Raw genomic sequence first — 16,061 nt, forward strand, 5'->3', positions numbered from 1 at the left:
CTGTAACAAGAGCAACCTGTATCTGACTATTACCAAATATCTCCTGAAAACAGCAGAAAAATTATGTTGGAGTAAAGCTCAGTCAATGATATTTCACTGGGAATGGACCCACATATTATTCACTGTAGTTGTCATCCACATCATATTGGAAAATATTGGGAGTCAATTGTGCCCACTAAACCTCCAGAGGTATCAGCAGTGCAAAATCCACAGCCATGAAGACAGGATGGTCCCAACTGCTCCTAAACTAAGGAAAATAACCCACAGGGATCCCTGCCATTCCATGGCAGGCACTGGGAGCAAACCCAGAGCTCTGAGATGGTGGCTAGTGTTCAGCCAGGCTCATTTTCCATAAATGTGCCACTGTGGGAGAGCAGGGAGCAGGGAAAGGGAGCTCTGAGCCCTGAAAGCTTCCTGGGGCTCCTGCACTGATTGCAGCCCAGTGCAGAGCACAGCCCCACATCCCCCAGGAGATATTACACCTGAATTTCACTGCTAAATAAGCAGGGCTTCCTCCTGAGAGATGTCAGCACCCTCTGAGAGAAGGAATGAGCCAGGCAGTGACGAGAAAGAGGAGGCACAGATGGGTGAAGAGGTTCTGAATCAGCCTGAGTGTGCCCTGGATGCCCAGCCTGGTGTGTCTGCAGGGCTGTGACTGCAGCCCCTGCCACACACAGACCCCAGCACAGCTGCACTGACAGCTGCATCACCTGCAGCAAAAGCCCTGCTTCTGAATATTTCCCACCTCTCCCTCCCCCTTCCATTGTATGCTCAGCTGTTTTTAGGTCCTGAGGCTTTGAGCCAAGGCCTTAGCCTTCAGCCTCATGAGATTTTTGGATATTTCAGCAGCCTAGGTAGGCTGACCACACTCCTCACTCATTTTGCCACCACACACAGACACCTTTACAGAAAGAGGATGGTTTGGCAGGGCAAATAAAACCTCCAATTCCTACAAAAGGAGCAAAGTAACCTGCTGCTGCCAGCACTTCTCCCCTAATTCTCATCACTTGTAGAAAATCAAGCTGTCCCTGTAGTGGGGGATATCATAGCTGGGGTGCATCAGCCTGCAGAAAACCAATGCAAAGGGGGGAAAAAGCGTAGAAGAGTTTTTCTGCATTTTCTCTTTTACAAAGCTCATGGTCAGGTTAGACCAAGCATTTTCTGGGGGGCAATCAGCAAGTTGGTTTAGCTGTGTCATGGGCACACACCCTTCAGACAAGGCAGGAGCTGGTCCCTGCCCTGAGGACCAGCAATACAAATAGACAGAAAAAAGGGAAGCATTCCTCATTCCTCCCTCACTCACGAGATAAGGGCTTTACTTGGATGATCCACCCCACTGGAGCCAGTCTGAGCAGCAGGTTTGGAAATGGTGCTCCTGGGCCTCATGGCAGAGCTCTGGCACAGGGCTGTGCTGGGAGCAGGCTCAGCAAGGAGACCCAGCCCAAAAACTGTGACATCCCTTCGCCTGCCACCTTGGCCCTCCTCCTGCCTGCCTGCTCCTGGAGCGTGGAGGCAGCAGCAGCCTTCTGCTTCTTTTTGAGTGGAGGCAGAAAGATCAGATGAAGCAAAAAAGCACATTCCCTTCCTGGAAGCAGCCTGCTCCCTCCTTTCCAAGAGAGTAAAAACTCTGCGTGAATGTTTTATGAATCAGACGTGTGTTCATTTCAACGATAAAGCCAGCTTGGCAATTTGGGCTGGAAAGGGGGAAGCTGAAAACCTCCAGATTCCAGCTGGCATGTTTTTAGACACGAACCTCTTCCCCCATTGGAAACATTACATTTGGACCCATCTAACTTGGGGAAGTTTCTCTGCTTTTAAAGAAATTGCAGATTATGTCCCAAGCATTACTCAGAGGTGAACAAAACAGATTTGTCCCTGTAATGACTTCACTGAGTACCTGCACGCACGGTGCTAATTGATCACAGTGTTGGTGCCCTCAGTGCTGCTTGATTTCCTGATTGCAGCCCTTTTACATTCCCAGCAGTCCTCCATCAGCAGAGGCAAATGCCATTTCGAGCTGCAGAAGAGGCATAGATGAGGTTTCTCTTTGTTTAACCTCCTGCTGTACTGCTCAACCTAAAATAAATGTAATTTAGGGGAAAAAAATCTCTATGGAAAACATCATCGGTAGGGAGAAAGAAATTGCCTGAAGTGATGTTTTTTTCTGCTATGCTAATCCCAGGCTGAATTCTTACCTAAATCTTCTCTCCCCACTGTGACAGGGAGAGATAAACAACTTTTGTCATACATCAGGAAAGAGGAAGAGAAGAGGAGAGGAGAGGAGAGGAGAGGAGAGGAGAGGAGAGGAGAGGAGAGGAGAGGAGAGGAGAGGAGAGGAGAGGAGAGGAGAGGAGAGGAGAGGAGAGGAGAGGAGAGGAGAGGAGAGGAGAGGAGAGGAGAGGAGAGGAGAGGAGAGGAGAGAAGAGAAGAGAAGAGGAGAGAAGAGAAGAGAAGAGAAGAGAAGAGAAGAGAAGAGAAGAGAAGAGAAGAGAAGAGAAGAGAAGAGAAGAGAAGAGAAGAGAAGAGAAGAGAAGAGAAGAGAAGAGAAGAGAAGAGAAGAGAAGAGAAGAGAAGAGAAGAGAAGAGAAGAGAAGAGAAGAGAAGAGAAGAGAAGAGAAGAGAAGAGAAGAGAAGAGAAGAGAAGAGAAGAGAAGAGAAGAGAAGAGAAGAGAAGAGACAGCCATGCAAGAACAAAGCCATAAAGCAGAGAAGGCAGAGGCAACAGCCAGTGATTTTCTGGAAGGAAATGAGAGAATTCTGATGCAAACAGGGACAATATGCACCAAGTGCAGATATTCCAGTATCCAGAGGGAACTTTCACACCTCTGAGGAAAACTCATCCTCAAAGCCCAAATTCAAATACCCATGAACAGAAAACAGCTGGAAATGCAGACTCTGGATAAGTACCACCAGCTGGGGGGTTGTGACACACAGAGAGCACAGTCTGCAGTCAGTGATGCAGAATTAACTGTAAGGTAACAGGGAGAATCATCTGCCCTAGCAGAAAACTGCCCTCCCCATTCACCAACACACAAACACCACGTGTGCAGTTCTCATTTCACAGCAGCCATGACCTCCTGCTTCCCAGAGGGGTCTCTGCTGGACAGGACATGAAACTTCCTTTGCTTGACCTCCTCTCCCAGAAGCCTCTTGTTTTATTAGCTCATCTTTGCAAGATGTCTCTAAGAAGGCTTCACACAGAGCACTTCCAGTCCCCTCCTGTGGTCACTGTCAAACTATCACTTTTTTTTTATCCTGAATTTGCTGCTTCTGCTTTTCAATTTATCAAATTCCCTTGAGGTCTCAGTGAGCACCTCACTGGGGTGGGAGGCTGATGAGTGGGGCTGCCAGAGAGAAAGGGGGAGAGAGGATGGAGGGAATAAGGATAAAATGCTCTCATTCAATTAAATCTTAGCACAATGTGGAGGGCCATATGGGCAATCCTGGAACAAACAGGAGCCACCCCAATATCTAAGACTGGAGGGGAGAGATGGGGTGGCTGTGGGGATGTCTTGAAGTCCCAAAGATTTTTTTTTACTGCAAAAGGCTGGGTCTTACAACAGCACAGTCCAGGCAGGGTCCTGAATTTGATGGCCAGGGAAACTTGGTTTTGAGCAGCACAGTGATAGTTAAGCTTGATATAGTTTTGCTGTGTTCAGTCCAATATCAACACAATCCCTGCCCTAAAAAACTCAAAATCTAAACAGATTAGACAAAGGATAAGAAAAATGTGAGAAGATTTGCCTGAAATCAATTTACAGTTCAGTAGTAGTGCCAGAAACTTCATTTCCTCATCAACACTGGTAGGTGGAAGGAGAGTGGCTGAATGTGTCTATTTCTAGCAGCAAGGCATGGGGAGAAAAGCTTCACAGCAGTGTTGTCACCTTCAAAATCCCCACCCTGGGGAGCTTCTTAAGCGTGAGAATGTAGAGACAGATCTGCTTGGTTCAGGGCAGGAGAGGATTTAGGAGAACAAGACCTAAGGAAGAGTTAAGACCCCTTAAAATCAGTCAGGTCTGGTGAGGAAAACACTTAAAGCAGAACATTGCTCTGACTGTCAGGTTTTAAACTCATAAGATTGCACAGAGTTAGATCACTGCATTTCAGGAGGTGCTGGAGAAATGTGGGGAGGGCAGCTTGGCCAGGGGAAGGGAGCAGGGAGAGCATGGCAGGACATCATATCCCTTCTTTCCTCCTGTGAGCCTGCACAGAAATACAGAATAAAGGTAATTGGCCAAGATATTGCTAATTGAAGAGCTAATTTAAAAATCTGCAAGTCCTTTGTGTCCTGCCGATCTTCTCACCTAAAGTTTTTTGTACCAGCCTTGAACTTGCTACTCCCCAAGGAGGCAGCACCAGGCACCCCTGTCTGAGCAGGGCTGATGAAGATGAAGGTGATGCATCCCCACAGCTCTGGGGATTTGGAGCTACCCTGCAGCCTTAGGAACAGATCTGCTGCCGGTAAATCCATTCATTAACAAAAGGTCAGAGGCACTTCATCTAGATCAGAGATTGCCCAAGAAACTTGGCTAGGAAGTGCCTCAGGTGACATCTTCACTCCATGGTGCTCATCTTCACCCCACCTGCCCACATCTGCCTGGTGCCCTTGGCTAGAAACTTGGAAAATCAGTGGGAAGCAAACTGGGCTGCTGGATACCCAAGAACCACGGATATTTAAACAAGATTTCTTCCCAAGCTGTGGCTCATAACCAGCCTGCTCTTATTGGGTTTGTGAGATGGTCATGACTGAAATCTTGGGAAAAAATCTGACCAATTCTAATCTGATTAGTGAAACAGCAAAAAAAAAAAAAAAAAGCCTGGATGTAGACTAAATCATTAGAACTCTCTGACATTTGCTAATGATTACCAATAACCTTGTGGCTTCCAGGCTGGGGCTTGGAGGTAGCTCCACTGTTCAGAAGGGCTCTTAGGGGAGCTGAAACTTGCACAGCAGTGCTGAAGGGTCAGCTTAACCTATAGAATTGCCACTTGCCATTTGCAGGTCAACAAATCTTCTGTAAAATGCGACAGGATGGCCTCAAACTTTGCCAGACTGCTGGATGACAGGTCTGGCCTGTTAATTCACACAGCCAAGATAAGTAAAACAGCAACAACCCCAGAGTAGCAGAGGGGTAAACACTCTCCCAGTCCCTTGAGTAAAGTGGTGGAAAACAACGTGATCAAACTTTGCTGAAGCTAAACCAGCTCTTAAAAAGCTTTTATCCAGCTGATCTAAATGGTGCCAAACTGAGTTAAAGTCATGAGATTAAAAGAACATGTGTTTTTAGTCTGGATACAATTCTTGTTTTATAACTTTATCATAACTCCTCTAAAGCTCCAAATATCACCTATATAGGGAAAGCAAACTGGTAGCATTGAATTTGAGTTGTGCAGGTCAGATGTTAGCTTTCCTTCACCTTCAAGGTAAACTCCTCCTGTTGGTTTATTCCAGGCCATCCTTTATTTAGGCTCTGGCTTCATGGCTGCACTTCCATTATTCCCACTGAGGGCTATAAGGCATTTTATTGATGCATTTTTAACTAAAACTGGTCCCCCACAAAGTGTCCCATGCATCAGAGCTTGGAATTGGAAAGGTCTGCAAAGACCAAAGGAGTTCAGGAAGAATTTCTCCTTGAAAGGATGATCCAGCATTGGAATGTGCTGCCCAGGGAGGTGGTGGAGTCACCACCCAGGGAAGTGCTCAGAAATGATTGGATGTGGCACTCAAGTGCTGGGATTTTGTTGATGAGTGAGAATGGAGCAAAGGTTGGACTCGATGACCTCGGACATTTTTTCCAACCCTTATGATTTTGGGATTCTCTGATTCTATGATCCTCCAGTTCAGCTCCTTAATAGCACAAGAAAACCTTTAAATTTTGGAAGATCTTTTGTTTTTAAGGGAAAGAAAAAATAAAGTCACTTTAACCCTCTACAAAAACAGCAAGGAAATTTCATCATTTAACCTCTTGTGAAAGAAAGGGACGTGGGCACAGTCCTGCTGGGACTTGCCCAGCTTTAATATCAGGGAGGAATGAGCCATGGGGATTTTGTTGCAGGCCTAAATCTGGCCTAATTAGCATTAAATCTTGCTTTAACTGTAGTATGTTTGGTGTTGACAAAAGCTTGCAGATAGATTATGCCAGTGTAAAATGGGAAGCAGGACAGCTTTTGCTTTTGTCTGATAGTGGCAGGGGGGAACCAAACCATGAATTTTTGGAATGTTTTTCTTCTTCTGCTCTGCAGTTACCTTGCAACAGCATGCACCTACATATTTGGCAAACTTTCCCCACCAGGCTAGTAAGCAAAGGCACAGAGGGGATCAGGGTGCTGGTACCTACTCAGAGCACAGGCTTGGAGTTTGACCTCAATTACAACTAGAAATAAGCTCAAAGAATAAATCCCTCCAACATGTGCTGCACCTCAGGATGGCCCAGCCAGGTTGCTGATGGTGGGAGTGATCAGCAGAGCAAATGCTTGGAGAATGGGGGCTCTGATGCCCAGAGCTCACAGGTTTTCTTGGATGAAGCTCAGCATTGGGCTGCAGTTTGGAGCCAGGATGATGCACCTGATCTCCTAGCTCTGGGAAACACTTCAGTGATGCCTCTGATGGCAGGTGTGATGCTGGGTCTAACACTGCCTGCTCAGCTCCCTGCCGTCAGCAGGGAGGGGGTTGGAGGAGGTGAAGGCACAAATCACTGAATGACCAAGACTCCTGGCTGGAGACAGCAGACAGAGCTCCCTGGGAGCTCCAGGGGAACAGACAAACCTTGCTCACATGTTTTATCCATCCTCCATCCCTTGAAGTGTTCAAGTCTAGGTTGGATGGGGCTGGGAACAACCTGGTCTAGTGGAACGTGTCCCATGGCTGGGGGATTAGAACCAGATGATCTCTGAGGCTCCATCTAACCCAAACTATTACAGGATTCTATAATTCTTGCACCCCTTGGGGAAGGTGTCCAGGGCTGATCCAGCACAGGTAGATCATTGAAGAGCTCTGACAAACTCAGCCTGTCCAGGGGAGGTTGCAGATGGGTCTGTTGTGCCTCTTCACCACAAAAAAATTGAAGGGCACACGTTGTGGGACTACAGAATTCCATGATTATGGCTGTGTTTGTCCTTTCTCCTACAGTTTGGAGCTATGGGATTTCCTTTTTCAGGCTGTGTTGCTCTTTGCACTCCCAGGTGTGCACTGGTGGGTACTTTTGGGCCCTGATCTCTCACCAGGTGTGAGCAGGGCAGGGGAAGTGTTTGTCACCGCTGGAGTGCCAGCAGGGGGGTGTTTCCCCCTCTCAAAGCCTCCCAGCCTCGTGGAGGGGAAGTGCAGCCAGCAGGATGAGCTGGGCTGCTGCACTGGGGTTTGTGTCAATGTCTGGCTTGTTCCTGCTGGAAATTGCAAAATCTTTCCTGTGCAAGGAGAGGGAAGTTTTGCCCTTCGTGTAGATGTAGATTGTTGTGAATTCAAATGGGGAGAAGACTTAGGAGGCACGTGAAGCACCAGAGGAGGGGGCAGGAATCATGTAGTTCGAAGCTGGTTTTCCACAGATTGCTATACAGGGGGTTGTTTGTTTGTTTGATTTTTTAATTTCTCTAACTCTTAATTCCACTTCATTCTCTCTGTCTGTGTTTACATCTTTAAATCAGGAGGGGTAAATCTGTCTTTTCTGGAGGAGAGGGGGTAGGGAAAAGGCAAGAGAAACTTTCTGAGTGCGTGAATTGAAAAATCAGTTACTTATTCTTTATAACAAACACTTTAAAGAGCTACAGAGACAGAAAATTGACATTATCTAGCCACTATACCTCCTCTCTGCTTCTCCACCTCCCCCTTCCCCTTTCCCAAATGGGAGAAGATTCCTATTTGAGAAGAGAGCAGGTCGTGCCTGGGATCAGCAGGAATCCCTGGGACAGGGGCAGAGCTCACAGCATCTCCAGCACTCCCGTATTCCCAACTCTCCCAAATCCTCCCCGCCAGGGCCGGCAGCCCGGAGAGCAGCTGGATGGAGCAGAGAGCCTAAAAAACTTCATTCTGCAGGGGGACCTCTAGTGTTTTCCTTTCTCCATGTCCTGGCAGAGTTCCTCCAAAGTACAAATACACACAGAGCTCCCATTGTTTGCAGCCCTTCACAAGCCCACTGATCCTAATATGGAATTCAGCAGGAAACCCATGATTTCCTGACACACAGCAAGCTGGAGAAAGAAAGGAAAAACTCCATTAAAAACCTCCAGACTCTCCTCCATGTAGAAATGAAATGGAAAATGGAGTGGATTTAACAGGAATCCCTGGTTCCTGCGGCCAGGCTGGAGGAAGGGAGACGCGGATCGGAGCCGCGGGCTGCTGATATTTTCTGAAGTCGCAATAAAAGCTGGGAACGGCCGGGCAGGATGAGGATTTCCTGACTGGGACAAACGAGAAAGGACAGATCACTCTTTTTTTTTTAATGCTATTCCTCTCTCTGTGTGTTTAATTTATTCACCTCGATGATCCTCTTGACTGATCTGGTAACTGTTAGAAGCGGCTGTGACAGCCTGGAAACATTAGTATGATTTCCTGAGTTTGAGATTTGCTGCTCTCCCCCCCCCCCCCCCCACCCCCTCCCTCCTTCTCCAAACTCAGGAAAAGTCAATACAATCGCACTTCATTTTTCCTTCATGTGCACTTGGAAGTCCTGGGAGCAGCAAGAGCAGCGGCAGCAGCAAGAATGAACTGCAAGGAGGAAAATGACAACTGCGCTGACGGGAGCAGGAGCAACACCAGCACCAAGAAGATGCTGAAATGTGTGGTGGTTGGGGATGGTGCCGTTGGGAAAACCTGTTTGCTGATGAGCTATGCCAATGATGCCTTCCCAGAGGAGTATGTCCCCACTGTGTTTGACCACTATGCAGGTAAGAAAGTGCTTTAAAAGAAATTTAACCGGGAGCTGCGGGACAGCCAGGTGGGAGGTGAAGGCAGCTTGAGGAGAGGAGAGTTCAAAAGGGATGCATGGGTTACTTCTTGTCCAGGAATGTCATTCAGGCCTGGATGGTTGCCAGGCAGCTTAGATGGCAGCTCATAAAATTGGGACAATGCAGGATTTATTCAGAGAACTTATTTGTTTGCTTCTGATTTTTGTCTTGTTTTTGGCGAATAAGAAGCGTTAGGGATGCAGTTAAATCCACTGTGTTTTGGGACGACAAATGCAATTCAGCCTCTATCACTTTGTATTCTTGGTTAGTTTTTGAAGTTCTGAGCTTTGCAGTTTGCAGTTAGGAAGACTCTATATGTGTGTGTGGATATATATATATGTATGCCATCACAATCTTGTCCCTCTTGGCAAATGATGCATAAATTACAATATCTATATCCTATGTAAAGAATAATCTTTGAGAATATATCCTATTTAAGGAGTGATCTTTGAGAAAACCAGCACAGTCTCTTTCCAAGCTGTCAGTATATAACTCTCCTCCCAGAGATGTTTGTTACTCCATCTATAAATAGATTTTAATGCTACAACTTGTTGGTAGTGAAAAGCAGACAAGGTGATTGATTTGAATCCTTCATAGCAGGGGAATTTGTAGTATAAGAAAAAAGCACAAACATAATCAAGATCACCAGTGATATTCACTGCATTGCTGTTCAGAACAGACCCACAGATTAAGTGCAATATTCACAGGCCTCTTCCTGCAGCAATTACTGACTTTGTCCAGCTGTGTCCAAAGCTATCACACAGATGTTCCATAGGCTAAAACTGGTGTTCAAACATCTGCTTAAATTTTACTATCCCAAATTCTGCTGTTTTTCTTCTCACAGTGCTCCTTTGGCTTATGGGGGTTTTTAATGAGATCCCAGCCACAGATTCTAGAAGCACTGCAAAACTCATTGCTTATCTTGCAGCAGCAGTTGGAGTTTCCCTCATTCTCTCTCCACCTCCTTAAAAACTGAATTTTCATGGCGTGGCTTATCATAGATTTGGTATTCTGTAATGGGAAAAATCCCTGTTTGCATTCTGGCTCCATGTCAGGTTCAGCAGATGAACTGGCCAAACAAGAAAGCTGTGTAATTGCAGAATCTGATCCGTGGAAATGTGAAGACCTTTTCCTCCACAAGAGTGGGCAGCGTCACTTCTAATGCAAGCTCTTTTCTCTGCCCTTCCCACCAGATAGGCTGAGTGATCCCTTTAGAAAAAAACATTTCCACAGACAAGATATACAGCATATATTAAACTTAACATATTGCCTGTTGGAAACATGTGCTTCCATGAGCCAAAATCCCTAAGGGCTGCCTTATACTGCAACAGCACCAACTTTCCTGGGATGACTTCAGATCTGCTCACCCCTTACAAAATGCTCATCCCAGCACCCACTGCCCTTCTCCCACTCTCCTCCATGCCCTGCAAATGCCTCTGCCTATGGAAAAGCCATCCAAGAGCTGGTGCCAGACCATGTGGGCATCAATCTTGGTGGTTTTGGTGTGAGCCTGGGGGCACACAGGTGTGCATGGGGTCTGTGCACACACAAGGGCAGTGATGCCAGCCAGGCAGGCTGGCACTTGGTGGGAGCACCACTCTGAGTTTCTCCTCCCTAACCAGCCACAGGTGACCAGCAGGGACCTGCTTTGATTCCCTTTGCTCTGTCAGAAGTGTTGGAAATTGCCCCTGGGCTCAAAAGTTACTGAGGGATACAAGGGCTGAGGGAAGGATGGGAAGATGAAGCAGCATCATCCTGATTTCCTTGGGGTAAAAAAAGTATGAAGGCACTTTTAAATCAAGCCTCATTTTCAGGATTTGAAGACTTACCCTCTAAAGTATCTCCAGCTATTTTTATCTGCCTTCTTAAGTACTACAGCACATAAACATAAAAGTATTTTCAGTGAGAAAACTCATAAAGATAAGGGGGAAAAATAGCTCTGTTTATTAACTTGCTGTTCTGAGATAATCTCTGTCCAGTGGGGGTGGTCAAAACTAGCATTGATCACAAATGGAATTTCAGTTTTTTGAGGAATGCCATCATTTATTAAACTGATTTCACTACAAAATTGCACACAGAGTCGAGCAGCAGGAATTACTTCTCGAGCAGAATGCTGGGAAAATTCCCACTCATAAAAATATTACATGGCATAAAATATACCACAGCCTATTTAAAATACTGTGGGTATTGACTGAGCAAAGAACTCACTTGGGGCAACTTTGCCCTTGAGCTTACAGTTTTTAGGATCTTCCATTGGATTTTCCACATCCATGTGCATGGCAGCCCACGGTGAAGAGGAGAGGTGGGACAGCAGTGCCATGGTCACAGAGGTACCATGGGCATGGTGGCAGCACAGGCAGCACAGCACATGGGAAAGCTGCACACATGGACAGATCCTGAAGGGTGTAGGAGGATCTGGAAAATCACATTTGAATTTACCCCATGAAAATGGTTTCTCTACCCCGTCCTTGTCACTGCTGAAACAATTTCAATTTTCCCAAGCAAGCTGAAAACATCAGATTCAGTGGTTTGTTTCTGTGCTGGAAATGCTCACAAGCAATTAATTTCTGCAGATTTTTGCAAAGCTTCACTTTCCATGGAAGGTTTTCCACCCAGGTGCTGTTTCCAACAGCGGTGTGTTAGCGAGGGCTTCCTCTTGCCCCACCAGGTCACAGCCTGCTTGTGACTCCTGGGGCATTTACCAATTTGCTTCCTCCTAATGGAAAATGCAGGGGGTGGGGAGGGGAAGCATTAAAACCCAACGATTCCAGTGGTGATCTCAGAGCAGTTTCTCACTGCCACGACTCCAGCAACTCGGGGGAGACAGTGATGCTCTCCAGCCCAGCTTTGGGAAAAGCTCCAGCTGCACCAGTGCCGTGGCCAAGCCTTAACTGTTCATGGCCCTGAAGCACCAGCTCTGTGCACTTGCCCTGCTGCATCTCATCTCCTCAGCTCCTGCTGCTGAAACACGTGGACTTAGCAACAGGAGTGGTCAGGGCAAGCAAAGAGCTGAGTTCCTGCACTGTTAGATCTGCACGGTGCTTATTCAGTGCCTTTCACATGAAAGACCTGGAAACCACTTTAAAAAAGTTGGGCCCAACCTGCATCTAAGAAAACAAAAGCAGGAGCTGAGTGTCACCCAGGGAAGGAGCAGGTATTCCTGCAGGGAAGGAGCAGGTATTCCTGCAGATAACTCACCCAGGGAAGGAGCAGGTATTCCTGCAGATAACTCACCCAGGGAAGGAGCAGATATTCCTGAAGATAACTGACCCAGGGAAGGAGCAGATATTCCTGAAGATAACTGACCCAGGGAAGGAGCAGATATTCCTGAAGATAACTGACCCAGGGAAGGAGCAGGTATTCCTGCAGATAACTCACCCAGGGAAGAGGCAGACATTCCTGTAGGGAAGGAGCAGATATTCCTGCACAGAACTCACCCAGGGAAGGAGCAGGTATTCCTGCAGGGAAGGAGCAGATATTCCTGCAGATAACTCACACAGCATTTACAGCTCGGACACAGCAGTGCCTGGCACGAAAAGCTCTTGGTGGCTCACCACGTGTGCAGCTGCACTGTACAAAAGTCCAGAGCAGTTATTAGCTCCACACTGGTGTAATATCCTGCCTCAGATTTCACCCACAGTCCACAAAACAAAATTTCTTCAGGGCCTGTTGCCAGTGTTGGGATGTGACGGGTGTAGAGTAGGATCAGAGCAATGCCAGACGGATGGGGAGGGCAAATTTGTTACTTGGATATGAAAATGGTTTCTTTCATTGGATGCATGGAATTTTATGTGTCTGATTATTTCTCAAGGCATTTTGAAGAGGTTTTGCTGGAGGCCAGAGCCCTGAGTAGGTTTCCTTGCTTTGGTGAATTTCCAAGTCCCGCGCTGGAAGTGTTTAGCCACAAGGCAAGCGGCTTTTCCAGGGCAGGCTCACCAAAGCGCTATCCCAGTGACAAACAGGATATTGCTGGCAATAACTGAAACAATAGGGGCTGTTTGGATAGTGAGTAGAGGCTTCAACATGCTGGTTCCACTCTGTCTTTTGAACATCAAATGCTGGTTTTCCGTGAGCAAAGGTCTCTCAGCCAGGGTGACTTGTATTGTGCCTAGCTATGTGAGGTTACAAATGTTTATTTAGGGCTGAGGTTGGACCAACAAAAAAACTCAATTCAACAAGTAGCAAAGTTGGTTTAATAGTACCAAAGGTAGCTGGCTTGCTCTGTTAAGTACATCAGAAAGATGTGTGTTGTTACTTAGGAAGCCACTGAGCATCCCATTTTATATTCATGAAGCCTAAAAGCATTGCAATTTTTAGCATGAAATTTATTTTCCCTAAAATTTATATTCAGACTTCCTGGAGAGGTGATCAATGCCCCAGGGCTGTCAGTGTTTAATAGGCATTTGTGTAATGCCCTTAATTATGTGCTGTGAGTTTTGGTCAGCCCTGAAATGGTCAAGCAGGACTAAATGACCACTGTAGGCCCCATCCATCTGAAACTATTCCATTCCATTACAGAAGTGCATTTCTTGCAAGTTAAAAAATAAAACCTCTCCATGTTTAAAGAGCAGTAACAATGGCATGCAGCAGACAGGGGTGATTGGACACATGAGATGGCTGAAGTCTGAGAAAAGAGGGTTGTGAGTCTTCAACTCAGCTCTAGTTCAGGCATAATACAGAGATGAATACCATACAAACAGCTTTAGGAGCCAAAGTTGCATCTTTGATAAATGAGAGAGGTCAATCCCTCCAAGGGAGAGCTGCAAAGCATCTGCAAGAAGTAGATGGTGTAAATATGTCCCTCCTCCCCTCATGTGTCGGCACAAACTGGTGAACGTTATAAATAGTGAACCCATTTGAAAAAAATTAGCATTGGCATGTGATCAGCTAATTAATAGCATACAGAATAGCTCAGCCCTGGCTGGGGCTCTGTAAATTAAAAGCAATATAGAGGAAGAGAGACATTACTTACTGTCAGGAGACACACTTTTTTGTTCTTCAGTGATGATTCAATGCAATCTGTCTGACTTTGCGCTGAAGTGAGCTGGAGCATCACCAGTCTCACAGAGCAGTGATCCCAACCTTGTGGCCAGACAGGCTGTGCAAGAAGGGAGTCTCCTGCTCTGGCATTTATAGCAGCATGGAAGCAGTATGAGTGCTCTTGCCCAGCTTGTACCTGTGCAAATCCACAGATCTGTTATATCCTGTCTGTATGTCACAGCAGTGACCCAAATCCCCGTTCCTCATGTCCTCCCATGGAGGAAAGGAATTGGAAGTGGGCTGTCAGTGATCCTGGGGCTGCCCATGGCTGGTTGCCCTCTGTCCTGGGGCAGGCAGGAGCACCCAGGAGATACAAGCCAAAGCACCAGGCAGCTGTTCTGCCTTGCAGCCTCTCCCAAGGAGCAGGGAACACCAGCCAAGACATGGCAGAAACCCAAGGGGAGCCCTGACATCCCAGATTTCTCCAGCCACAGGCACAAGAGCACATCAGTCCAGACTTTTGGTGTGCTAGCCATTTTGAATTGATTGCTGATGCCCACTGCATTCACCCCATCCCTGCTTGCCAGGGTGTGTAAGTGATAACCCAAAGATCATCACTTTTTTTTCCCTGTTGAAGCTCTGACAGGAAAAGACTGCCCCAGCAGATCTGCAATTTCTGCACGGGTGCTGCCGTGGGAGTCTTCACACTGCCACATTCTTGAGACAGTTGTCTCCTATAAACAGTCTTGGTAGCACATTAGAGAAACTCTTCATACAATGTTTGGGGTCATTAAACTCCAATAGATATAAATAGCACTGAAAGAGAGCTGTGATGTTTATTTGCATGGATATGTGCAGTGGGTGTTTTTTTTCCCTTTTAATGTTCATCCAATTTTGATCACACAGATTTGAACTTTAGCCTTGAGACAAGGAAGCATTGATTCTTTTAAGAGCTGGCTCTTTAAACTGGCAGCCACTGAACAGATATGTTCATTTTGCCTCTCAGGAGCTCAAAAGAATTCTCTGCCAATCTTGCTGCTGTCATCCAGAACAGACCAGGGATCTCAATAAAACAATTACGGTATGAGGACACAACAAACACACCAGTGCAATTCAAATGTTTCCATGGCTGGATTTTTGGAAGATGAATTTCACAGAACCACTAATTCTCAGCCTCCCAAAAGAAGGTTCAATTCTGTTCTGAGTCATACAAGTCAGAGGTGATGTAGTGATCCTCAGGTTTTTCACATCCAGGAAGCCTGAACAGTCCTTTTACCGAAAAGATGCCTTTTGCCTGAATCACCACAGTTGTGATTCACACTCATTTGGGAGGCTCCACAAACACCCCCAAGCTTTTTAGGGCCTTTTCCTTCTGAAGGTGCTGTCAGTGTGCAAAGACCCGAGATAACTATCGCTGCTATCTCTTCCTCACACACATCCCTGTATTGTCCTGGGGCTGCACAGTCCACTTGAAGCCCATGGAGACAGAGGTGTGTGCTTTGGGTTTCTGTTTCTCAGGGCAGATGGTTTCTGCAGCAGTGCTCTGAGCACTGTGGTGGCAAAGTCCCCACTGTCCCCTGTCCCTACAGCTGAGAATGGGGATGACCCTGCAGCAGCCCAGCTGCTCCTTACCTTTGCCTCTGGCTGTGTTGTGCAGCTTCTCTCAGTCCTGCTGCCACTTCTGGTTTGGTTGTACCTTGAATTTATGCTCCAGAGTGGCCCAGGAGAGCTCTGCTCCATTCCCACACCCTCCAGGAGCCAGGACTCAGCTGGCAGCCCCGGAGCTGCAGCAGCCCAGCACAGAGCAGGGATTTCTCCAGCCATGTCAGCATCCAGGGGATGTCCTTGTGCTCCAAGCACAGTGGGGACAACCCTGCACTGTGAATGACATTGGCAGTCTGAAAACTGGGTGTAGAGAGTAAGGACACTACAGCACACATCACAAAGGATAGGGCCAGGAATTAGAGGAGTAGATGGAGCAGCCATGTTGCTTTATCCAGATTTATCCAGCCTAAATTCCACCTGAGCCCCACTCTCTACTCTTTTGTATTAGATATGTGGTGCTTGAAGGGCAGGAGGAGTCACAAAGAATACTAAACAAGGAGTTAGACCATTTGAATGAGTGTTGGTGGTTTGGATGT

The 16,061-nt window shown here is 46.7% G+C and overlaps 1 protein-coding gene across 1 annotated transcript in view; it reads left to right on the plus strand.

Annotated features, from left to right (window-relative positions):
* Positions 1 to 8,134: 8,134 nt before the first annotated feature.
* Positions 8,135 to 16,061, plus strand: part of RHOJ (ras homolog family member J) — a 60,299-nt gene continuing 52,372 nt past the window's right edge. Inside the window, exon 1 of the mRNA XM_084208211.1 lies at positions 8,135 to 8,880. Coding sequence (XP_084064337.1) covers positions 8,697 to 8,880 — 184 coding nt within the window. The 5' untranslated portion in view covers positions 8,135 to 8,696. The remainder of the gene's footprint in view (positions 8,881 to 16,061) is intronic.

The sequence above is a fragment of the Fringilla coelebs genome (genome assembly GCF_963513975.1).
Source record: "Fringilla coelebs genome assembly, chromosome: 6".
Classification (NCBI taxonomy): domain Eukaryota; kingdom Metazoa; phylum Chordata; class Aves; order Passeriformes; family Fringillidae; genus Fringilla; species Fringilla coelebs.